The following is a 25,327-nucleotide window of genomic DNA, read 5'->3' as shown; positions in this document are numbered from 1 at the left end:
CATTTGGTTATTTTTTTGGGAACCAAACAAGAACGTTCTGGGAACGTTCCCTGTAGGTTATTTTTAGGATCTATGTTTATAACATTAAGGGAACGTTCCCAGAACGTTCCCTGTAGGTTATTTTTAGGTCTAAATTTATAACCTAAAGAGAACGTTCTGGGAACGTTCCCTGCAGGTTGTTATTTAATAACCTAAAGAGAACCTTCCCAGAACGTTCCCTGCAGGTTATTTTTAGGTTTAATTTTTATAACCTAAAGAGAACCTTCCCAGAACGTTTCCTGCAGGTTATTTTTAGGTTTTATTTTTATAACCTAAAGAGAACCTTCCCAGAACGTTCCCTGTAGGTTATCTTTAGGTTTAATTTTTATAACCTAAAGAGAACCTTCCCCGAACGTTTCCTTGCAGGTTTTAGGTTTTATTTTTATAACCTAAAGAGAACGTTCTGAGAACGTTCTCTGCAGGTTATTATTTTAATATCACTTAACAGGCAGATTCAACTGACAACGTCGTCAGTACGGTCCCCTAAGGTTATAAGATAACCAACAACGTTCAGATCTATTCGCAATAACTTTTTATTAATGATATTTTAAATTATGTTATATATTTTAATTCTATATGTTAAATGCTGCGTGACTTTGAAGTGTTTTAATGCGCATGCGCGTGATCAAACACTGGAGCACGTGCGCTGCGCGAGAGCAGATGGAAACGTCATCGACAACTGACAAACAACAAAACTCCCGTCTCTCGCTGTTGGTTTCACTGCTTTCAGGTAAGTTTAGACAACAAAATCTCACAAATAATACACACAAACGCCCCTGACACATTTCTTTCGTGTAATTGACACGCTTCTGTTAAATATTTATTTTAAAAAAATGTTTTTTTGTCTTTGAAAAAGTCCGTTAGCATCTACGCTAGCTAACCGTTTTCAAAAGACAACGTTAGGCCTAAGTTACGTTAAGTTGAGGTCTTATTTATGAAAGTTTGGGTTTTTAAACACATATTTAGTGTAGATAACAGTTTTTGATAGTTTTGCTGGTAATTTGTCAATGGGAAGTAAGCTAATTTATTTAGGCTAACCTAAAAGAATGCACTGTATTGTTAACTTAATCAGTGACGTCACTTACCAATATTGCTAAAATGTGATTTCAGAATAGCGAGAGAAAAAATAAAACTCTACAACAAGGGGTGAGTTATTGTTTAATCATGATGATAATTCCATATGCATTTATTTCACAATATATTATCTTAAGATTTGTATATATTTATCTTTTATGCATTTCACCTCTGCTCTAGCTTGGTTCCTTGTAATAAACCTATCACATGTAATATTTTTGGCTCTGTGACAAACAGCATGTTATGTTCCTAGATCATCATGCTGTGATGGCCTGCTGCACTCCCTGTCCAAGAAAATCTCTATGAACCATATGACTAGTAAGCAAAACCACCTCAAACATGCAGTGCACTGCTGTTCAAAGGTTTGGGGTCTGTAAGATTTATGCTTTTGAAATAAGTCTCACATTTTAAAATCATTAACCCCAAGTTTTTTTCAGTGAGATTGTCCTTGAGAAGCCTGTAAGCTAAATAATCAGCTAAATAATAGGCGACTAATACAATATTATAATGGTCATAGTTATAATAATTAATTTAACTATTATGATAACATGATATCCTGATGATTACTATATTTTATTTTATTTCTTTAGGTCTGTTTTGAATTATGTTGGCCAATGAGACTGACACCATACTGTCCAACTCAAAGGTATTTATGTATTTTTTTTATTGATCAATACTGAAATTCTTTGTACTTTTAAATGCGGTTCAGGGGGTCGACAACTTTAGGCAGTTATTTTTCACAGATTTATTTATTTAATGTTTATTTGACAGGGACAAATGCATAGAACATTGCTTTATAAAAAATACAAAGTAGATGCCATGCATACAGGTTTATAGCCATGACTAATTTGCAACCCCTTGATATCTTGGGCAGCTGTGGCTCATACTCTTAGCCTTTAAAAATGTTTGAATTGATATCCCCAATGCAATATCAGGGGGTAAATATATCAGTAGAGTTCTTAAAGTTATGGCTTTGCTCTTGTTACCAGATGAGATAAAATCCCTATTGTTTGGCCCTGTGATTCTTCAGGACAAGACCTTGATGCCATCCACAGTCAGTAGATGAAGAAGGTGAGTTTAGCCGAATTCAGTTCTCTTTCACTTTTTTTTTACAGACACGTGCACGCAAAATGAAGTCAAAATGGCGAGTTTCCTCTTGTCTTGTGTTTTAAACAGAAAGAAAACGGATGCGTGTCATTTATATTAGTTCTGCGCATTCGTCTTAAAGGGACAGCAGCCTAACGTACCCGCAGCTGTTTGTGTCGCCAATGGTGATCAAACATCAAAAGAGAAAATGACTTGTAACTTTAGCAAAGATACATTAATTTTATAGTTATTTTATTTTTACACTGAAGACTTATTTTACATTTTGATAAATCAATTTCTGTACCTGATAAGTTAGATTTAACTGAAAAACATAATGCACTGCTTATTTCAACTGTGTTTTTCTTCTATTGTATTTATCTATGCTTGTTATCTATTGTAATTTTCTATGCAGGTTCACTCCTCTACAAAATCCCCCCAATAGGGGTTATGCGGAGCGCCCAGCGGTTGAACCGGAAAGAGGTCTAAGCATTTCCGCTTTTCACTTCCGTACACATCTGCAGCGGTAGGCGATCTCTGAGTTTACTGTTAATTTTTGCTTATTACACTAAAATTCTTACTTCTGTTTTAATTAAAATGTCACAAAGGCTAAAATATCAGAAAAGGGAACATCCGAACAGCAGTTTTTGTTGTGTGCCGGTCTGCTCTATGTCGGGGAAAATGAGTAGTACAAATAGGTTCTGTACTCATAAAGTGACGTCAACATCAGCAGTAGCATTCGCCGTCAGGCAAGTGTTATTTAAATAAACTCCTGATGTACTTACAAACTTTCCAATGCCTCGTTTAATGAGTACAGAACCTATTTGTACTACTGTAGTAGTTTGGTACCATTCTGGGCATTATTAGTGGGGTAATTTACCAGATACAAACCTGGAGCCGTTAGCGCATGCACTAAACCATACGGCTGATATCTCTAAATAAACTCAAAATTTTTCAATATCGTGCAGCACTAATATTGAGCATATCTTAAAGTGAACCTGGAATGATAATTTGTGATACCAGATGAGATGTATGTATGATAGATTTTGAACTGTACTATTTTTTTTATTTCAGGTTCCAGCGGAAGGCATCAAGGCATCAGACGTTGGCCTGGACAGATGCACCTGTAAACTACACCGACCTTTGCTTTTGCATGGATGGCTGATTATTACCATGTTCTGTGAGGGTTTCATTATAGCAAAACTGAGCACCTGTGACAGTGGAATTTGTAGGTGTAAAGTCACAGGTGATTTAAAAAAAAAATGATAGCAGTTTCAAACTTTTTTTCACTTTCTTTCTCATAAACAACACAGCAGTTACAGGTTTTCAAACTCTTCATTGGAGGCGAGACTTATACATAAAAGGTAGAGCGAATTCGCAGGTCAGAGTTCACTAGACTTAAATATTATTTTCTCTGTTTTTTATTTGACTTCAGAGAGAGAGGTTTAATGGGTATCCTTACCCCTATATAAAACATTCCTTTTTTGATTTGTAGTCTGAAATAATAAATAGTGCAATATAAATAAATGCAATGTAGTGTTTTGAAATATATAAATTTTTCTATACACATTGATGCTGAAATATCTGAATAAATACATGATACCAGCAGCGCTCGTGCTCTCATATCTCCTACAGCTTGTGACACACAATCCCACCTCACTCTTTTCATTTGCTCCAGATGAATATTAATGCCATTACAGGGCTTGAATTTTGGCATGGGATTGTGTGTCCATGTAACACGTTGTCTTTTTATTTTCTTGTTAAATTTGCAGATGGTGTTGGGAGTTTAAATGTTTTGAGCAGTGTGAAGATTGGCACATTCATGTATATTGTATATAAATAAATACTTTTTCAACTTTTTAGCCAAAGTTATAGGCTACAGTTTGCAAAAGATAGTTTTAATTAAAATGTTTGTGCAGTTTTATTTATTGAAATATTTTCATGTTTGAAATATTAAATGTAAATTACTGTTCCTGAATACATTTTGCTAACGCTGTTTTTAATGACTTATTTTAGGTTGATAATTAAACAATGAATCAACAAAAACATGGATTGTGTGCTGATTTATTTATTTAATACAAACTGATTGATTTACTTATTAATGATAGTTTCTGTAAATTCAATTTATTGTAATAATATATTCATAGGATTCTTAAGTGTTTGAACAATAAACAATGTAGAATATGTTTGTAGACCTATAATTTGTGTACAGGCATATCAGGATGTGTAGATGTTAGGAGAACGTTCCGAGAACCTTCCGGGAACGTTCTGGGAACCTTTCGGCAACGTTCCGGGAACGTTCCCCTAACCTTCCGGGAACGTTACGAGAACCTTTCGGGAACGTTCTGGGAACCTTTCGGCAACGTTCCGGGAACGTTCCCCTAACCTATAGGGAACGTTCTATTAACGTAAAGAAAACTTTCCTGGCTAACCAATAGGGAACGTTCTTGGGAACGTTCTGGGAACCAAAAACTAACGTTCCCAGAACGTTAAATTGTTAGCTGGGAATGAAGACGCAGCAGGTCCATCCCGGGAATGTGCCAACCCGTGGCCCCACCTCGCCAGACTATTTCAATTTTAAATAGGTAAAAATTCTCCTCAAGATAGTAATTAGTCTTCCCGCGATAATCACGATAAAGCCTTTGATGTATTTCTGTTTGAGACCCATTCGCAGCTCATGTGCAGCGTGAAAACAACTGATCAACTCTTCCGTCGAGTTTTCTTATAGCATTAAAAAAACATGAATGATCATAAGGAGTGTTGTTTTAACCCCAGAAAGACGTCAGTACACTCTGTTTTTCAAGTTCAAATCCGCCAACGTTAATCTACTAACTCTTCTGACTGCTTTGTCGGACAAAAATGGCGGATTATGATTGGTCAGATCGCCTGTCAATCAAACTCCCTGCTAAGAGTCAATTGTAAACAATATTCTTTGTTTTATAAATACTTTTTTTTTACCTTGAATGTTAGGTGAGTGATCACTCCAAGCATCTTGGGGCTCATCTGCCTGGGACAAGCTCACTGGAGCTGAGAAAGGTGAAGTTGGTAAGTTGCATTTGCTAACATGACAGTGCATGAAACTGGTACACATGGCTCTTAAGTAATACCTCAATAATGACTGAAATTGACTTAAAAAAAAAAAAAAAATATATATATATATATATATATATATATACTCTGCATTCTTCCCTGATGTGTAGATGGTCTTGGGTGTTGATTGGGTCTCAGGACAGAGAATGTGTTCTCTAATTAAAGGACAAGTTCGGTATTTTACACTTAAAGCCCTGTTTACATATCGTATCTGATGAAATAGAACGGTTAAGATTAAAATTTGGACACATGCTCCTGTCCCGAGAATTTTAGGTTTATTTCGCTTCCCCCCCCCCCACCCCCACAATGGTTGTCTAGGTGCACTGGAACATTCCTTCCTAAAACACATTAAACTTTCGTTTACAAAGACGTGAAACTCACCGAGTGGTCAGGGGTGTTCACTGATATGCTCACTCAAAAATCACTGAAAAAGATGCATTCCAACAGGTTTTATATATATATATATATATATATATATATATATATATATTTATATTTATATATATATTTATATATAATATATATATATATATATATATATATATATATATATATTTATTTATTTATTTATTTATTTATAATCATTAAAGGCAGGCACGGAGGCTCAGTGGGTAGCACTGTCGCCTCACAGCAAGAAGGTCCCGGCTGAGCCAGGAGGTCTTTCTGTGTGGAGTTTGCATGTGCTCCCCGTGTCTGTGTGGGTTTCCTCTGTGTGCTCCGGTTTCCCCCACAATCCAAAGACATGCAGGATAGGTTAATTGGAGAGACAAAATACAGACCCTGCCAACCTTGAAATTATTTTTTGAGTGTAATCAGTGGGACGGGACATGCATTATATTGTATTGCATATAATGTGTGCTGGTCAACTAGTCTAAAATAAGAAAACCCTAGAAAAACAGTAAAAAAACAACAACAATATATTGTTTTTTTTTTTTACTGTTTTTCTAGGGGTTTCTTATATTCCTATATATAGGAACATTGTGTGTACATTTAAGATAGGCCATACTGTGTATGCAATACTGTAAATCCATTAAACTACAGCACCATTTGACCTAAAGGTTTCAAAACAACTGTTAATAAACATTAAACAGCCTTGTGCAATAAAAGGGATATTTTTCTGAACAGTTTACAATTAGTTTGGTATCATAATGTCATATAGTTACATTGTTTAATTGATTTATAAGACTAATATATATTTTATTTCTTGAAATTAAGGCTTGTGCAATGCAAGTTCTGGCTCAAAACATGAAATGCGCAAAGAGTTTAATGGATATGAAACCGAATGTCTAACAAATGTCAAACGTTAAACTAACTTTACTGCAGTGTTTATACTGTGATAAAGACCAACTGGATGTATATTTTCACATACTGACTGAAAATTTATCAGATAAATAAGCGCAAATAAAAGGTTCATTATGGACATACTGTACATAAAGCATTTCCTATTTCATGTTTTCAAAACTTTTTTGAAAATGTAAATTAGTTTAAGACTTTAAGTCAGTACAGTTTTCTAACTTAATGAAATGTTTTCTGAGTTAACTGCTGATACCCTTTTAACTTAGATCTGTCATTCCTGCAGGTGAAATGAAGTGGAAATGCATATGCATGTAAGTTTTGCAATGACATTACTGACAAAAGAGGAAATTTACTTAAACATTATAGACCAAAACATGCTTGCCTGACAAGATCATCTCTATAATGTCTCTATAAAGAAGGAGCAGTTTCTTCAGTAAGAAGAAAGAAAGAACGATGGACAGCCCTCAAATGTCAAGAAATCTATAGCCACAAAATTTCTGATTTTAATAGCCAAAATATTTATTTAAAAAAAATGTATATATTACTTGACTGTTATTACACAAAAACAATATGTATAAGTACCTTGTGTGTAAGCATGTAAGGTGAGAAATAATGTGGTATAGTTAAAATCTAGGGCTTGAGCTTTATTGTCCCTTGCATAATTTGAATTGTTTATTTCTTCAGATTTTTTAGTTCCAAAGAGTTTCTGCTAAAAATGTACAGCAGGATGTTTTTGTCTCTGAACATCCATAATTCGTGTTTCATGGAAATCTTCAAATCCATAAAGGGATGGCCTGGCCAAAGACAAAGTTTTCTTGCGACAGGTTAATACACAGGTAGGCTGCATATAAAACGTTATCTTCTAATTAAATGTTTAGACTTATATATTTGCATAAGATTTTTGAGGCTGTCCATGCAAAATTTGGGGTTTGCAGGTTATTGCAGAGTATTTCTGCCATAATCTAAAGCTAACTGGACACTTTGTTACTTTTTGGGTTTAGTTTATCAAGTTAATTTGTTAAAGCAGCACTCAGTAGCTTCGGGATTTCTACGCTGTATTCTCGCTTTTTGCTCGCAGGTTTCTCTCTAGAGCTCCCCCCACAGCTTCAGAATAGATATTTGACAACACTGTTGTAAAAACTCGTTGGTGATTCTCAGACAGCAGAGGCTAGTAGATCAACGACATCAAAGCAGATGGGATATTCTTTAAAACGTCTTCTTCATTCAGGTTCGGACAGCGTGAGGGAGCGCAATAATGACAGCATTTTATCAGATTTCTTTTGGCCGTAAAGCAGTTGTTTACATCGCGAGACCTGATATCACGCGATACTTCCTGACGTGGCGGCCGGCGGCCCGCCGCCCCAAAGTTGCAAGTGCGTATTTTCCGCTCACGGGCATCAGGGGGGTGCGAAACGACCACCATTCAACCCGAAATAAGTATTATAACCATTCCAATGACTCCGAAGCTGTTCAGTTAAGGTAAAAAAGTTACTTAGTTCACCTTTAATTCATCTCCATTTTTTTTATAGACCCAGGATGTTACAGCAATGTGAACACTCGTGCTTCACTGCTTCATGGACTTCCCATTCTCCTTGGCGACGATGATTTTATACGACTGTTTTGTAAGTGTCTATGGTTTTGTTAGTTTCAGTTTCTGAATAGATTGAACTATAACTCCACGCATCAAGTAATCACAATGAAAGGTCACGCTTGTTCTGGTTCAATAAGGTAGGGTGGTGGAATTTTTTTGGGGGGGTAAATGGCGTTTGACTTCGCTTTGTAATGTTCACTAGCTTACTTTCGCCAATGTCACATGTAAAATAAATATGCTCAAACAAAAAGTGTTACTGCCATTCCAGTTCTCCCACTAACTGAATCATTTTAGATGTAATTTAGCAGCTTTCCTGCAGGTAGCTATGTGTCTTCTTATTCACTTTAACACTTTATGATTACTACAGAGTTTTTTATTTTATTTTTGCTCACATGAATTCATAATTTAAATATTTAAAAATAAAAATGTAAAAAAATAGTTTAAAAGGGCAAATATATAAAGAAAATAAATATTAAGACACTAGACACCGATGCCTTCGTATACTGACATGTCAAACTATGTATCACTAGATGGAGAGGAAATAAAGAAGAAGTAGATTATGGTGCATCATTTGCTGTTTATTACAATAAAAAAAAAAATAATAATAAATAAAAAAAGGCATTTACAAATTGGCTGAAACTGACCCAAACTTAATCTCAGCATAAATACAAACAGTAAGTTAAAAAGGAAAATAACACTTGACAACTGACCTTTTCCACTTTGAGAAAGTTTACTCTGAGATGTAAGCTGCAACTTTGTTTTGAAAACAAAGAAATAGTTCCCGGACCAAAGGTATGAAAGAGGGTCATTGGTGTCCTGCACACAGAGAGTGACCCTGGATTACCTGCTTGACTCCAGTGAAACTGAAGCAGAGGACTCTGAGCCAGAGGACTGCAATCCCCCTGAAGATAATTTAGGGTTGGAAGAGGAGTACCAGGAATCGGATGAGGACTATGAGGAGGCAGGATTATACTTTTATAATATAATTTTACTATTTTATTAATAAAAGTCACAGGCAGAGTTGATAACAAATTTCTGTGGTCCTGAATGTTTCTGTGTGTGTGTGCAGCACGATCTCCGCAGTGTGTGAGTGACGTGTGTGTGTGTTTCAATGAAAATAGCGCATTAATATAGAACAGTGATTAAACTGACTTGGAACTGCCTGTGCATTAAATGGTTTTATTGCATACCTTCCAGCCAATCAGATTTGAGTATTTATAGAGACCATGGTATAAATATATACAACTATGGCAACTATACAAATTAGTGACATTTAATTTAAATATTTGATATTCCCTTAGGAGGGTAAAAAATGTTTGTATATATATATATTTCCTGAGTTACTGCTACAATAGTCCTGTAAGACATTCCTGCAATCATTTTGATATAGTTCATAATCATTTGGAGTTTTAACATGCTTGAGGTTCTTGGCTGTACATTTCAGAGCAGATTTCTCAATTGTTTTTGTCACTTACGATCATTGCATGACAGCAATGGTAGCACATTCTGTAGCACTATAGATAGTATCATGACATTATTATTAAAGGGTTAGTTCTCCCAAAAATGAAAATTCTGTCAGTAATTACTCACCCTCATGTTGTTCCAACCCCTTAAGACCTTCGTTCATCTTCGGAACACAAATTAAGATATTTTTGATTAAATCTGAGAGCTGTCTCACTCCTCCATAGGCTTCTAAGGGATTGAAACTTGCTGGCCCAGAAAAGTTATTAAAGAGATTGTTAATATAGTCCAAGTGCTCAATCTTAAGTTTATCAAGCGACGAGAATACTTTTTGTGCGCAAAAAAACAAACAAAAATAACGACTTTATTCCACTATTCATTTCCTTCTCTCTGGGCCTCGAGTTAGTTCACATAGTGTTTTAGCGCAGCGCTTCTGTGTTGTACGTCAACAACATGAGGGTGAGTAATTACTGACAGAATTTTCATTTTTGGGTGAACTACAACACTTTAGTAACACAACTGTGTGTGTGTTCAAAGCTCTGAAAGCCCTCATGTTGAATGCTGTTGGGTCAGTTCAGGTGTTTGTCCAGTAAGGGGCAGTCAGGTGTGTCCGTCATGTTCATCAGAAGAAATTTGTGTTTTGTAGTTTGCAGGTGCATGGGTGTCTTCTAGGTAAGGCAATAAGCTGAAATATTGAAAAGAATAAAATCAGACATACACGTATATTCCTATCAGTCATTATCTATTATCACATTTTTAGCTTTCAGCTGGTGATAAAAAAAAAAAAAAAAAAAAACACTATTACATTATATGATAAAATATCTCACTCTAGTTTCTCCAGGTTACTGTGTGGATCCACATAAATTATCAATTACAAAGTATTGTAGTATTCAGCACAAGACAAGAGTAACTCCTTCTAGGCTTTTTCTTCAACACATGTAGCCAGCCTACTCACAGAACACTCTGCTTCTCTTCCCTCTATTCCTCAGCACCACCTCAACACTTTAGCATTACACTGCCACCTTGTGATTAACTATGAACACCACATATTGCTACTGACCTACGAGGCCCTAAATGGTTTAGCTCCTGTGTATCGCCTTACAATCCATCACCCTTTAAGGTCACAAAACTCTGGGCTTTTGGTAGTACCTAGAATATCTAAGTCCACTAAAGGAGGGAGAGTGTTTTCTCATTTGGCTCCTAAACTCTGGAAAAGAAAGCATTCATATAATGCATCTCATAACCTTATACTTCAGTTATTTCAGATCAAATGCATATGATTATCCTTGCTTAATGTTATGAACAGCAGCTATGCTAATTATTTTTTATTTGCTTCTCTGTTTTATCTCGGGATGCCCATCCTGAGGTAACTAGAGAGAATGTCAGCTCTTAGTTAACATGAACTAAGAATGAACAATACTTCTTCAGCATTTATTAATCTTAGTTAATATTAATTTCAACATTTACTAATATGTTATTAAAATCAAAGGTTATATTTGTTAACATTAGTTAATGCACCGTGAACTAACATGAACAAACAATGAACAGCTGTATATTTATTAACTAATTATTAACAAAGATTAAAAAATACTGTAACAAATGTATTGTTCATTGTTAGTTCATATGATACATTAACTAATTTTAACTAATGAACCTTAATGTAAAGTGTTACCAAAATTATGACTTACTGCAGTTTCTTCAGTTTAGAGTGTGGATTCTCCTGTAGATCTGAGAGAAGCTTCCGTCCTGAAACTCCTGGTTTATTAGAGCTCAGATCCAGTTCTCTCAGGCGTGAGGAGTTTGATCTCAGAGCTGAAGCCAGAACAGCACAACCTTCCTCTCCAATACTGCAATCAGACAGCCTGCAGAGAGAAAGAAATACAACTCATGATTACAAATCAACACACATAAATGCGGGATGAGTTAAATATGATACATCCAAAAAACAATATCATGGTAATTCGTGACTATTTTACATTTTGATGAATTTGTGTCTAGTGTGTATGAATTTGTACAAACTCATTCATATGTTTTGATAAGATCTACTTACACCCCTGTATGTTTAGGGGCGGACAATCAGTTTTTGTACAACTCACTTCATACGAATTCATACGAAATCTCCACCTAGTAGCAGAGTAACATTTTCCTGTGAGATCAGGTTGGATACATGGCTAACACTTTATTTTACAGTGTCCTTGTTACACGTTACATGTAGTTTCTAAAGTAATTACTACAAATTATGCATAATTACATGCAACTAAGCCTAAACCAAATCCAATCATAACCCTATAGTAAGTACATGTAGTTAATTAATTTTACTCAGTACTTAAATGTATATTCACACTGTAACAAGGACACTTTAAAATAAAGTGTAACTGATACATATAATAAAGAGTTGTATTAGTGAGTGTTATAAGAGACATGTATGTGAAAGTATATATATATTTTTGTATATGGGAGTGACGTCTATACAGTTGTGTTGTATTTCATGCACATGCAGCTTTGTGAACCAGTTATAGTATTGTTAATTTGCATATATAGATTTTACTTTCCTTAGACGTCAGAATTAAAAAGACTTTTTAACTTTTTAATGCTGCACAGATCTTTGTGTTTTCTCATATATGTCTCTTAGTAAGAAACACATGGAGGACAAATTCAACAAAACACAAAAAGATAAAAGATATAATTATTGACGGATGCTTCAGATGTCCATTTCTCTGTTTTAACTATGCCAACAATGTTCCAAGCTGAGTTTTTTTTTAGTTCTTTTTTGTTTTAAAGACATATAAATATATATCTACATCAGGGGTGAGCAAATACAGTCCTGGAGGGCCTCTGTCCTGCAGAGTTTAGGTCCACTCTGATAAAATACTCACTTGCCTGTATCTTTCTAATAATAATGAAGACATTTATTAGCTTGTTCAGGTGTGTTTGATTAGGGTTGGAGCTAGACTCTGCAGGAAAGTTGCCCATTCCTGATTAACATCATAAGCAAGCTGACATAGCTCTTACAAAAGATTCCAACTTTAGGGCTTCTGACGTTACCCAGTGCCAGAATAGGGACTTTAAACTCATAGCTTCTTCATCTCATAATAGCGCTTCAAGAGGAGTTGTTATACTTAAGAACAGAAGATTCCTGTGCTTAATAGAGAAAATGGGAGGTGATGAACATGGGTGGTTTACATATGCTTTGGGATCATGGAGAAATTTCAAAAAGAAATCTTACTGTAGTTTCTCCAGTTTACACTGCGGATACTCCAGTACATCAGATAACTGCTTCACTCCTGAATCTCCTGGTTTATTAGAGCTCAGATTCAGTTCTCTCAGGTGTGAGTGGTTTGATCTCAGAGCTGAAGCCAGAACAGCAAAACCTTCCTCTCCAATACTGCAATCAGACAGCCTGCAGAGAGAAAGATAAACCTTCCTTAAACCTGCAAACCTTCCTAACTTTCCTTACACACACAACAAGTAAAATTACATTGTAGATTAAAAGCATGTGACTGAGATGTACAATAAAAATAAGCATTGGATTGAGCGACACTGCACTTTGGTAATATAAAGCAGTTAGTTTCAGTGCCACCAGGTCAATATGCAATTATCAGTGGCCACTGTGGAAATATTATATTTAGATCTGCTCACATTGCTATCCAAGATTTATTCACTACACTTTTTGCAACATTGAGCATTATAAGCAATAACTTTTGTTCGGTGTGCATTTTGTGCATGCCCACTGACTGAATTCTGCACTCTTGAGGATTCATCATTAACAACAAAGTGCAGATGCAATGTAAACAAGAAATCAAGAAAATTTTGTTGTTTGTTTTGCGGGAGGACCTAACTCAGTGTGCTTGTGCTAGACCAATTCATGGATGGTGATGGGGAATGTTCTTTGCTCACTTTATATATATAGTTTATTCCCAATTTGAATAACGGTTTTGTTTTTCATGCTACTAACATAACCAACTGATTGGTCGTAGCGAGAACGTGCTACGATTGGTCAGAGTTGTGTTTGTGACATAAAACACATTTGTAAATTTTTTATTTATTTGCAAATTACATTTTATTTATTTGTGAATTTTATTAATTTTAGTGAAACTCTTTACATTTATTTGTGGATCTTAACCTATTTATTTGTGAATTTGATACATTTTAGTGAATCTCTTTACATTTGTTTGTGAATCTCAATCTATTTATTTGGAATAATGCAACAATTCTAACCCCATACCTTTAGCACACCATCCAACCATTGGCAGTACCAGGTGAAACAGAGAGAGAGAGATGAGATAGGCAAAATAATCCAATTATTTGTATTATAATATTCAATTCAGATTCACATTTATTTGTATAGTGCTTTTCACAATACACATCGTTTCAAAGCAGCTTTACAGAAATTGGCCACATTACAATTTAGAGTGATCTGTAGTCAAAGGTAACTAAGTTATGCATTTCAGAAATGTACAAGTCACAGTTAGCTAAAAATGTATTAATTTAAACAATGTAATATTTAAGGCAGAAACAATGAGCTCATTGAAGTAATGAATACTTGACCATAATAATAACACTCACTGTAGTTTTTCCAGGTTACAGTGTGGATCCTTCAGTAGATCAGACAGCAACATAACTCCTGAGACTCCTGGGTTATTCCAGCTCAGATCCAGTTCTTGCAGGTGCGAGGGGTTCGACCTTAAAGCTGAAACCAGAGCAGAAAAACCTTCCTCACCAATTCTGCAGTTATACAGCCTGCAGAGAGAGAGAGAGAGAGAGAGAGAGAGAGAGAGAGAGAGAGAGAGAGAGAAAACTCATCACACTAACACAAATTCAACAGGTCAATGACAAGTTAAAAGCATGTGACTGAGGTGTTGAATAAACAGTGAGTTTTGGATTGATTGATGCAATGCAGTGTCACTATAAACAAGACACGGATAAACAGCCATTGCAAGCACAGAAAATTACTACTGTCACGAATCAAGCCTCTGTGGTTCCTCCCACTCGCCACCAGAGGGCTCCATCTCCCAAATATTAACATTACACATTTTCACTCCATTTCCCATAACCCCATGCCTGGTACTGATTATCTGCACACCTGCCACTCATCTCCCAGACTGATTATCTGCACACCTGCCACTCATCACCTGGACTGATTATCTGCACACCTGTCACTCATCACCGGGACTATTTATACAGCCCTTCTCCGCTGCTTCAGTGTGAAGTCTTGTTTCACCCTGGTTGACATATCTGAGCGGTTTCCCTGTTTATACTGATTCCTCGTTTACTGATCCTGGACTGCCCTACTCGTTTCGACACTCTGCTTCATGCCATTGTGACCCTGCTTCGTTAGGCTGGCTTTATGTTTTACTGTTTGCTGCCTGCCCTGATTATCTGCCTGCCCATCGACTATGATTGTGGACTGCCTCAGATATATCCTTTGCTGGTGAGTGACCCCTGCCTGATTGTGTTACGTTTACTATTACCAGTAAAGAAACTGCAAATGGATCTCAACGACACTGCCTCATCATTACAACTACCAAGACAAAGAAAAAACTAAATGTAAACCAAGACCTGCTACCTCAGATTTTCTTAGACTACGTCATGTTATTCCCACTCATATTTAGTAACTACTGATTGCAGTGAAGACATACTTACTCTAATGTCCTGAGTTTACAGTGAGAGTTCTTTAGTCCAACAGAGAGTAGCTTCAGTCCAGAATCCTGCAGATTATTATGACTCAGGTTCAGCTCTCTCAAATTTCTGAGAGTTTGGGCCAGAATTGAACAGCTTTTCGATGTGAGATAACAGCCACTCAGACTGGGAGAAAGCATAATGATAAGTGTGTGGTAAACTGCATTGTTAAAAATATTAATTACATATTAACGTAACAATACAGTTTTAAAATTCATATAAACAAACACATACTTTAGTGTAAATTATACAATGTAAAAGTTATATTAGAATTAAATATTGAATCCAGAATATAACATTTAAGTAAGTGCAAACACTTACATTTTATATTTTGGATTCAATATTTATTATTTTATTATTAAATAGTAAAGCAATGAAAATACTCACTTTGCTTTTCTGCATACTTTGACCACTGGCAGCAACCTCAGAAGACCTTCTTCTGACTGATGGTATTTACTTAGTTCAAACTCATTAAGTTCCTCTTCTGAGTTCAGTAACACAAACACAAAAGCGGACCACTCAGCAGGAGAGAGACTAACATCAGAGAGACGACTGGCACGAGTTCCGTTCAGGTATGTTTGGACTTCCTGCACTAGAAAATGATCATTCAGTTCATTCAGACAGTGAAACAGATTGATGGATTTCTCTGGAATGTCAATTTCCCTGATCTTCTCCTTGATGTACTCAACTATTTCCAGACTGCTGTGAGACATGTTTCCTGTATGTGTCAGAAGACCTCGCAAGAGACTCTGATTGGACTCCAGTGAGAGACCCAGAAGAAAGCGCAGATAAAGATCCATGTGTCCTTTCTCACACTGCAAAGCCTTGTCCACTTCCTTCTTTTGAAAACTGGTTATTTCTGACTTGTGTTTCTTGTCTGAATCAAAGGAAAGAAACCTATATAAAGCAGCAATAAACTCCTGAATGCTCAGATGCACAAAGCTGTACACCTTCCCCAGACACAGGCCAAACTCTTCTCTAAAGATCTGGGTACAAACTCCTGAGTACACTGACACTTCTCTGACATCAATGCCACATTGTCTCAGGTCCTCCTCATAGAAGATTAGGTTCCCCTTTTCCAGTTGTTCAAATGCCAATTTGCCCAGTGAAAAAATATACTTTCTGACCTTGTGAAGATCTACCTCATTTTTTCCATCATACTTCTGGGTCTTTAGTTTAGTCTGAAATATCAGGAAGTGCGTGAACATCTGAGTGAGAGTTTTGGGGATCTCTGCACTCTCTGCTTCACCCAACATTGTCTCTAGAACAGTGGCTGAGATCCAGCAAAAGACTGGTATGTGACACATAATGTATAGGCTTCTAGATGATTTGATATGTGTGATGATTCTGTTGGTTAGACTCTGATCATTTATCTTCTTCCTGAAATATATTTCTTTCTGAGGATCACTGAATCCTCGTACCTCTGTCACCTGATCAACCCACTCTGAAGGGATCTGATTGGCTGCTGCTGGTCGAGAGGTTATCCATATGAGAGCAGAAGGAAGCAGCGTCCCTTTGATGAGGCTGGTCAGCAGCACATCCACTGAAGCTGAGTGTGTGACGTCAGACAAGGTCTGATTGGTTCGAAAATTTAAAGGAAGTCGACACTCATCAAGTCCGTCAAAGATAAACATAACTTTGTAATCATTTAGGTCTGTTGATCTCAGTTCCTTTATATCTGAGAAAAATTGATGGAGAAGCTCCATTAGACTGATATTTTCCTCCTTCATAAAATTTAACTCCCTGAAAGGAAGTGGAACTATGAGGTGGACGTCCTGGTTTGCTTTTCCCTCAGCCCAGTCCAGAATGAACTTCTGTACAGACACTGTTTTTCCAATGCCAGCAACTCCTCTTGTCAGCACACTTTTGACGGGTTTGTATTGTCCAGGTGAGGGTTTAAAGATGTCATTGCATTTGATTGATATTTCCTGCATCTCTGGCCTTCTGGACATCTCAATATGTCTAACCTCATGTTCATTATTGACCTCTCCACTTTCTCCCTCTGTGATGAAGAGCTCTGTGTAGATCTCATTCAAAAGTGTTAAGTTCCCTTGATATGATATTCCTTCATTTAGCCTCTGAAATCTCTCTCCCAGTCTGGATTTGTGTTTTTGCAGATATATAGGAGCAAATCCTGAAGAAAATTATTAACAGAAATTACAATAGAACAGAGTAGTTTTTGCCATGCCTTGTATTCAAAGTGACTTACAATGCATCATAAATCCTAAAAATCGAACTTAGCATTTTTAGCAGCATGCTCTAACAGTCAGACTACTGAATTACTCAAATCTAACTATGAGCTTACTTCTGAGGGGTATTCTAGAAAGCAGGTTATGTGATTTACCTGGGTAAGTTTACACAGAGTAGGTGGATAAGGCAAGGCAAGTTTATTTATATAAAGCACCTTTAATACACTATGGTAATTCAAAGTGTTTTACACAGAAAGGAATTAAAATAATCACAAAATAAAAGCAAGGAAAATTAAAAGAGTTTTGAAAGGAATTAAAAGATACATAAAGGTGATACCGTTATAAAAGGAATTAAAAGAGTAAAAAGATGATAAATAGATAAACTTCTCATCTGGCAAAACACCGATGTATCATATTTTTCACAGCTGCTTGTTTTACTTGATAACCTCAACATTTGGTTCCAAAAAGTTTTGGGTTAATCAATCAAGAGTGACATAAGTGTCATCAAAGTGACATAAGTTATCCCTGCTTTCTGTAAATACCCCCTGATAAAATGTGTCTTTAATGTCAAATCAGCTCCGCTTTTTCTTTTTCTTCATTGATTATTATATACTATTAAACCACACTATGCTGTCTATAAATTGGTTGTTTCCAAGTTGCCATCAGCTGTAAGTTTGATCCCACTTTTTAGTAGATGTCTTTAACTACTATATACTTACGTCAAATAAAATCAATTGTTAACTACAATGTTGTTGTTGACGCTGTATAACAAAACACTTTTGCTGCTATAGAGGTGGGATAAGGATAGGTTTAAGCCACCCTTAGTTAAGGTGTAAGGGAAGGGTCAAAAGTGTATTAGATGTAATTACAGAAATCAATTACAGGTGTAATTACATGCAGGTATTATTTAAATATAAGTACAGTTTAAAAACATGCATGTACACAGTAAAGTGCATTGTTTCAAATAATTAATTTGAATGGTAGTGCAATGTACTTAAAGACACTTAATATAAAGGGGTCTGTGAGGTTTTATATTATTTAACAGTTCCAAGCTCTTACTTGTCTGTAGCGTACTGGCGAGGTCTGTCGGGTTTGTCTTCCTCTGGACAAGCAATTCAACCTCTTCCTTCTCATTGAGTTTTCTGGTATAAAATAAATATATTAAGTTCACAACATCCATACCATTGATGAATGTCAATGTGAATGTGTGTATTTTTCGATAGTGTTAACCTTGGTTTTACAAGAAACAAAAAAAATTGTTTAGCAGTGCACCAGTAGGCTATAACTTAAGTTTGAGATCTTAAATCAGGATCTCAATAGCCCGATGTAGTTATCATTTTCACGTCCTGCGCCACATTGTTTAAATAGCAAATGCATTTGCGCCTATTTGTGCACCCATGGGCGTGCTGGTTTGAAAATGAGGTGTGTTCAGGCACATTGTTGGCATGTTGCTATTTTGAGGCAACTGAAATAGACTACGCCATTGAACAACTGAAACCTGGTCTAAAGTCAATGACGCAGTATTTTTTTGTTATTTAAAGAGCGCATTAGTAATATGAGCCTATAGGCAGGTCCAACACGCTCGTACACTCTGCTTATTACATACACAGGGAAGTGCAGCAGCACACAATATAGCCAAATATTAAAAATAAAAGCATTACAATGTAAAAGATTAATATTGTGTAAATAAAGATATGATGGAATCTGGCTTTTTACACGTCGGTCTGTTATTGTAGGGACATCAACTTTTTCATTGCCCCAGATAAGACCCTGAACAACACAAACTGCCATTGGTTGCTTTACATGTCAGTCAGACAGCCTTTTGGGAAGTCAGTGGCCAATGAAAGCTGCTAGGGAATCCAGACCTTCTGTTGTCAGTCGGAAGGTCTGGCTACACAAGTCTAATGAACCATAACATTGTCCTCACCTCAGATCAGTAGAAGAGTCTCCTGAACTGAAGTCGATTACATCATCTATTGACTGGTCACTCTTCATGGACACACAGCTGGGTTCAGGAGATTCACCCTTATTTAGACTAAAACATAGCAGCAATTAAACACAGTTCGTAATGAAAAAATCCTCAAAGCTCTGAGGCAAACACTCTTTTTGTCACTGTCACTCCACTTAAACTGTTTAAGTGGATGTTTCATGGAATCAAGACTTTTCATTGACACACACTTTATGGACATTCTTTATGAATCAGAGGATGATTTTTCCGTTTATTCATTTTCACAGCTTATAACCACCCTAAATTAACTTTACAGTTGGTTCAATCGACAGCATTTGTATCATAATGTTGATTACCACAAATATAAATTTGGACTCATCCCTCATCTTTAAATAAAGGAAAATAGACATTACACTGACAATATTTACATGCACTTAAGAAAATATCTTTTGGAGAAAGCTGTGTTATGAAATGTCATGTAAATGTGAACACTGTTTTCCGTTTAACAGATTAGGATTGTGAAGGCCAGAACATCAATACTGGATCTGATTCGATAATGAAGAACTTTCAGTGGAAACGAATGGGCCAATTTGTAAATGTTAAAATACTCACTGTTTTAATGTCACATACAATTTACATAATTTGATAAAATTGCTTAGCAGTGTTTTCCTTTTTGTAAAATTATAGCCAAATTTCCATCCTGGTGACATAACGATGTCCACAAGGATATGTAGAGGGAGACTTGACGTAATTTTTATGTTTGCATGAACAGGTAGTTTGTTGTTTTATGTGGATTTTATCTCACAATTATAAGTTATTTTCCCTCACGGATTTGCAAGTTTACTGATGATGGCTATTGGCCAACCAGGGGTGCGTTTCCCGTACAATGATGTAACTCGCTATACCTAACCAATGACTGTTTCCCGAAATCGTAGTAACATCGTCACACCTCTGTCGTTTGAATCATTATGGCTGCATCCGAAATCGGATACTTCCCTACTACCTGTATATAATAGGTAAATACAGTATGTGAAAAAAGAAGTAGCCTATGTCCGAATTCACAGTACTCATAAAAAGTACCCAGATGACCTACTTCTTCCGGCGAGTGTGCATGGACTACACACATTCATACTATATAGAACATACTTTATTAGCGGTAATGGAGTAATTACTCATTCAAAATAAGTACCTACTCAGTATGTGCGATTTCGGATGCAGCCGTTGGTTCAACAATATTAGACTGGCGGCAATGACGTCACGCACTTGTGTGGAGGAGTAATACATTCAAATAATGAATCTATTCAAGATCTCTGATATGCTACTGTAACAAACATGGCACGCAATGAGTATTTCACTGTTTTTGTTCCATGTCATTTTGCTTTATTTGATGTTTGATTCATCGCAGGTTCCCTCATACGGCATATTCTGGAGTACCCTTGCGCATTTTATACATATAGCCTACGCACTTCTCAAAAAAGGCGCTGTTGTTAACTTGATATGCAAAAATATAGAGATTAAATGTATATATATTTAATAGGATAAAAGATATAGAATGTGCTGAATGTTAGCTTGATAACTGTGCCCAAGAGCACAATCTATTTAAGCCCACACATGTAATTTAACAGGAAACTATATTTCTAACCACAGCTCAAGCTGTTTGCGAATGTTCATTAGAACTACAGTTTCCAGAAACATCAAATTTGGTAACGACAGAACTTGCGACCATAGTTCGGCCCATAATGTCTATAAAGCTACATTAAAATTTATTTATCAGTTTCTCCCCATTAAAGTTGATAATACCTTTTTCCTGTACTAACTGCAGCATAATAGAAGTCTAAATCTAGTTGAATTGTAAAGAATTGTTCTCTTATGTTAACCCACGGGCTATGGAAAAAGTAAAAAATTTCGAGCTTGGCCAACCTTTTGGATTCCAGAGTGATTTTATTAAATTAGTATGTCTATGGCCAATTGCAGTGGCTATAGACCTCAGATCTTATGCCATTAGGCAAAGTTCTGGCTACACGAGGCTAGACTAGGTTGAAACAGACCCATAAGTTAAAGTTAAGACAGTGGTTTCCAGTCCTCGTCCTGGAGTACCCCAACACTGCACATGTCTCTTTTATCCAACTGTGACGAGCAGGAAGGGTGTGGTGGATCGAGTGTTAATTGGTGACACTTGTGAGTTGTTTGCAGGTTGCAGGAATTCCAGGAGACATTCTTTAACAGTACGTTGGAAACAAAGTCGTCATGATGCCAAATCCTCTCATAGAAGAAGAAAGCCGCTGTGTAACTGTGACAATGAGCGCTTATCAGGATCAACTAAACGCTGGATTTTAGTGTGAAGTGAAGTATGTGAAGTTCACGTTATAAACTCTTTAAAAGACATCCAAGAGTTTTACACGTCGGTCTGTTATTGTAGGGACTTCGACTTTTTCATTGCCCCAGATAAGACCCTGAACAACACAAACTGCCATTGGTTGCTTTACATGTCAGTCAGACAGCCTTTTGGGAAGTCATTGGCCAATGAAAGCTGCTAGGGAATCCAGACCTTCTGTTGTCAGTCTGAAGGTCTGGCTACACAAGACTAATGAACCATAACATTGTCCTCACCTCAGATCAGTAGAAGAGTCTCCTGAACTGAAGTCGATTACATCATCTATTGACTGGTCACTCTTCATGGACACACAGCTGGGCTCAGGAGATTCACCCTTATTTAGACTAAAACATAGCAGCAATTAAACACTGTTCTTCGTAATGAAAAAATCCTCAAAGCTCTGAGGCAAACAATCAGATGTGGGGTGGACATATCACAACTCATTTTCACAAACAGCAGTCAATGGCACCTTGCCAGTGGGCGAGATCTGACTGTTGAAGTCAGTGGAGATTACAAGAAATCTACAATATAATAAATACTGCAATGTTCCATAAAAAAAAGATATAAAAAAAAGATTTGTCAGTTTTGATTTCAAGGTGACTATAAAAGCACACAAGTGACCCATGACTGTTGCTGCCGGAGATTAAACACATAATAAGGTGTGTGACATTGTTGCTCCGGCAAACCCAAAGCACACAAGTATTACACAAGTGACAAATAACTAACAAAGTAGTGAATGTGTTTTAAAGTAGTCTGCTGCCAAAACAACTGTACAGTATAAACAACACAAGTTTTCACAGAATAAAAAAGGGAGTTTCATTCTCACCTCTTGTCCATTATGTCATGCTCTCTATAGTGACTCTTTCTGGAGGTCATGACATCAGTACACTGGATATCTGTGATCAAACTGCAATTTTTCAGTCATCTGAACAGAGAACACAGTCCTTTGTCTGTATCTGTGCATCATTAAATGTGAGCGAATGTTTGACTATTCCTTTTAACTCTTTAATGAAAACAATGTTAAGAGTCTGTTAGAATAAAATCAAATGTTTACAATTTATCATGTCAGGTAAATGTATCATGCCAATTTCATAATCAGTTCAAAGATAATCAATACAATAACATCAAATGCTCTAGAATAAAGAGAAAAGATGCGTACCTAACATTAGCAAATACATGAGACTCTCAGCATCCACGGGCTGATCTGAGGTACAGAATCGCGCCGATCTTCTAGTTGCATTTCATTATATAGACAGAAACTTCTTTCACATGGAATCATCTGCTAACAATGGGAATTTACATTCAGAGGTAAAACCTTTTGGGAGTAGGAGACAATTTGTCTAGAGACCACCTTCCTTTGTGTGCCAGTTATCTCTAAACTCTTAAAAACTCTTAGTACCTTTTGTTTTACTTATTTGGGAATGAGACCTTTGTACCAGTCGCACTGAGACATTTCAAATGATACCAAACATGTATAATACTTGATGATAATTATTCACATTAAAACATATAGATTCTTGTGTGAGTTTTGGTGATCTCAGCATGAGGGAGAATGAGTGGGGGATGAGGAGAAGAAATGTAGATTAGGAGGTGAGACTTTCGTCACGATACTGCACAAGGGTGAGTTAAAATGCTAATGTCCTTTGTTCTCTCAGAGAGTAGCTCTCTCTTCCAGTTCTTCCAGTTTTTCCAGTCTTACAGGGGTTTCCAGAACCTTAAACCCTCCATGTTCCAGTTCCTGGAATGAGCTGCCAACCTTTTCCCAATCTGTTGATACCAACTTTCAGGAGAAACACACCCCTCCCATAAACACTGTAATAACTTCCTGCAAAAATGTTCTCTTTTACTTTTCTTTTCTAAATTTCACATCTAGATTGTATACTAGAATGCACTTACTTGACATTGTGTACTGCAAATATTAAGGCTGCTAAATGAATGTAAATACATTAACAAATGTATTAGTTAAGACATTAATGAATAATTTCATCTGTAGATTTCAAATAAAATGAGTCAGAGTCCAACGGTTTGAAAAGCTGCACTGTTTTGTTCCTTGTTCTCACTGATAGTGATTTTATAGGTTGCTTTACTGCGGGTTTCTATACAGGCAATTTGAGTGCTTTTCACTGAGAACAGAATCTTCTACATATTTCTGATCTTTCTCTGTGCATCACTTTAAAAAAGCATAAAAAACATAAAATAAATCAATAAATCCTTACATTATGTGATCCAATCTTACCAAGTCTTGCTATTTTTACCGTCAGAGTATTAAAACACACAATAAAATACACTTTCTGTTCCCAGAATTATGTGCTTTAAAGAGCATATAATAATATGTTTTACATTAAATGAAATTAAAATAAATACATTAAAATAAAATGTTTTACATTTAAGATGTTATAAATATTGTTAGTATATTGTGTACTAGCCTAGATAGGCCTTTCTATGTATTTTTTGTACACCTTTGATAAACAGAAGAAATTAATTTAATCAATTGTGATACTTACTTTCTGAATGTGGTTTATATTCCTCTCATGAGTAAATGAGTAAAATGCTGACTTCACTTCAGTATTTTCACCTGTGCTGTCTAAAGACAACTGGCATTTTACGACCAAACAACTAGGAGGTGCCAAGGTGATGTTTCTAAAGTCAAGCTCCACCTCTGTGGACCTAATGAATGGATCTTGATCTACTTAGATATAGGGAAAGGTTTATGGGTATAGGGTTAGGGTTAGGTTAGGGTTGGCTGGATCTTCAAGTTCCACCCATTATGTCCAGAGAGGGACGCCAAGCTAAATATAGGAACATTCTTAAATCAAGAAGCATTTACTAGATAAGTAAAATGACATAAGAAATTCTATCTTGCTTTCCGATAAAAAAAAATCTAAATTAAGTGAGTTTTTGCTTAAAATAAAAACTCTGATCCCTGATATTTTCCCTGTTGAGTATACTATAGTTGACTATATTAACTGAATATTTGAGTTGTTAACTGAATATTCAATGTTTTTTTTTATTTTTTATTTTTTTTATTTCATTCTGCCAATAGGTACAGAGATTATTTCAAAAAACTTAGAAGAATTACATTTTTTGCTGATATTTGTGTAAAGGTCTCAGCACGGTCCCTAAGCACAAGACATTTTTTTATCATAAATCTACTTTAAAGATGATTTTGATAGTTTTAAGAAGGTCATGCAAAACTCCAGTCCGTGTGATGTAAACTATACTTTGAAGTAATATCAAAAGCAGCAGTCTAGATATTTAAAATGTAAAAAATCTGTCAAAACATAGTTGACAATGACAGTAACATAGTTGACGCAAGTAACATAGTTGATATGCAACATAGTTGACAATTTTACCATTTTCACAATGGCAGGCCTTGTTTGGTGATTAGGTTAACCTTACATTTGAATATTTATTTGAAATAAACTCAAATAAAATAAAAATAAATATTGCAAATCATAACAATGTACCCAACATAGTTGATGGGCAATTAATATTCTCCTTGA

At 36.0% G+C, this 25,327-nt stretch overlaps 1 protein-coding gene and 1 long non-coding RNA gene across 3 annotated transcripts; one reads left to right on the top strand and one right to left on the bottom strand.

Annotated features, from left to right (window-relative positions):
- The first annotated feature begins 440 nt into the window (after nt 1-440).
- On the top strand, nt 441-3,434 carry LOC311279085. 2 transcript variants are annotated; one of them, XR_014625517.1, is made up of 7 exons: nt 441-769; nt 1,150-1,185; nt 1,367-1,431; nt 1,704-1,759; nt 2,103-2,184; nt 2,612-2,722; nt 3,271-3,434. It is a non-coding gene; the product is annotated as an uncharacterized lncRNA (long non-coding RNA). The 2 variants fall into 2 exon arrangements; XR_014625518.1 differs by lacking the exon at nt 441-769 and having other exon boundaries at nt 933-1,185.
- A 5,001-nt stretch (nt 3,435-8,435) lies between these two features.
- On the bottom strand, nt 8,436-24,021 carry LOC311279079 (NLR family CARD domain-containing protein 3). The gene is made up of 11 exons (XM_084390334.1): nt 22,984-24,021; nt 22,651-22,749; nt 22,061-22,168; nt 19,430-19,537; nt 18,562-18,644; nt 15,701-17,447; nt 15,278-15,439; nt 14,201-14,374; nt 12,861-13,034; nt 11,323-11,496; nt 8,436-10,319 (listed from the first exon to the last, which is right to left on the bottom strand). Exons 2-11 carry the CDS (start codon nt 22,698-22,700, stop codon nt 10,235-10,237), a joined length of 2,865 nt encoding a protein of 954 aa, XP_084246460.1. The 5' UTR covers nt 22,701-22,749; nt 22,984-24,021; the 3' UTR covers nt 8,436-10,234.
- Nucleotides 24,022-25,327: the final 1,306 nt, after the last annotated feature.

The sequence above is a fragment of the Rutilus rutilus genome (assembly GCF_951802725.1).
Source record: "Rutilus rutilus genome assembly, chromosome: 19".
In the NCBI taxonomy this organism is placed as follows: domain Eukaryota; kingdom Metazoa; phylum Chordata; class Actinopteri; order Cypriniformes; family Leuciscidae; genus Rutilus; species Rutilus rutilus.
Note: the sequence above shows the minus strand (reverse complement) of the source record. Positions and strands in the feature narration are given on the sequence as shown.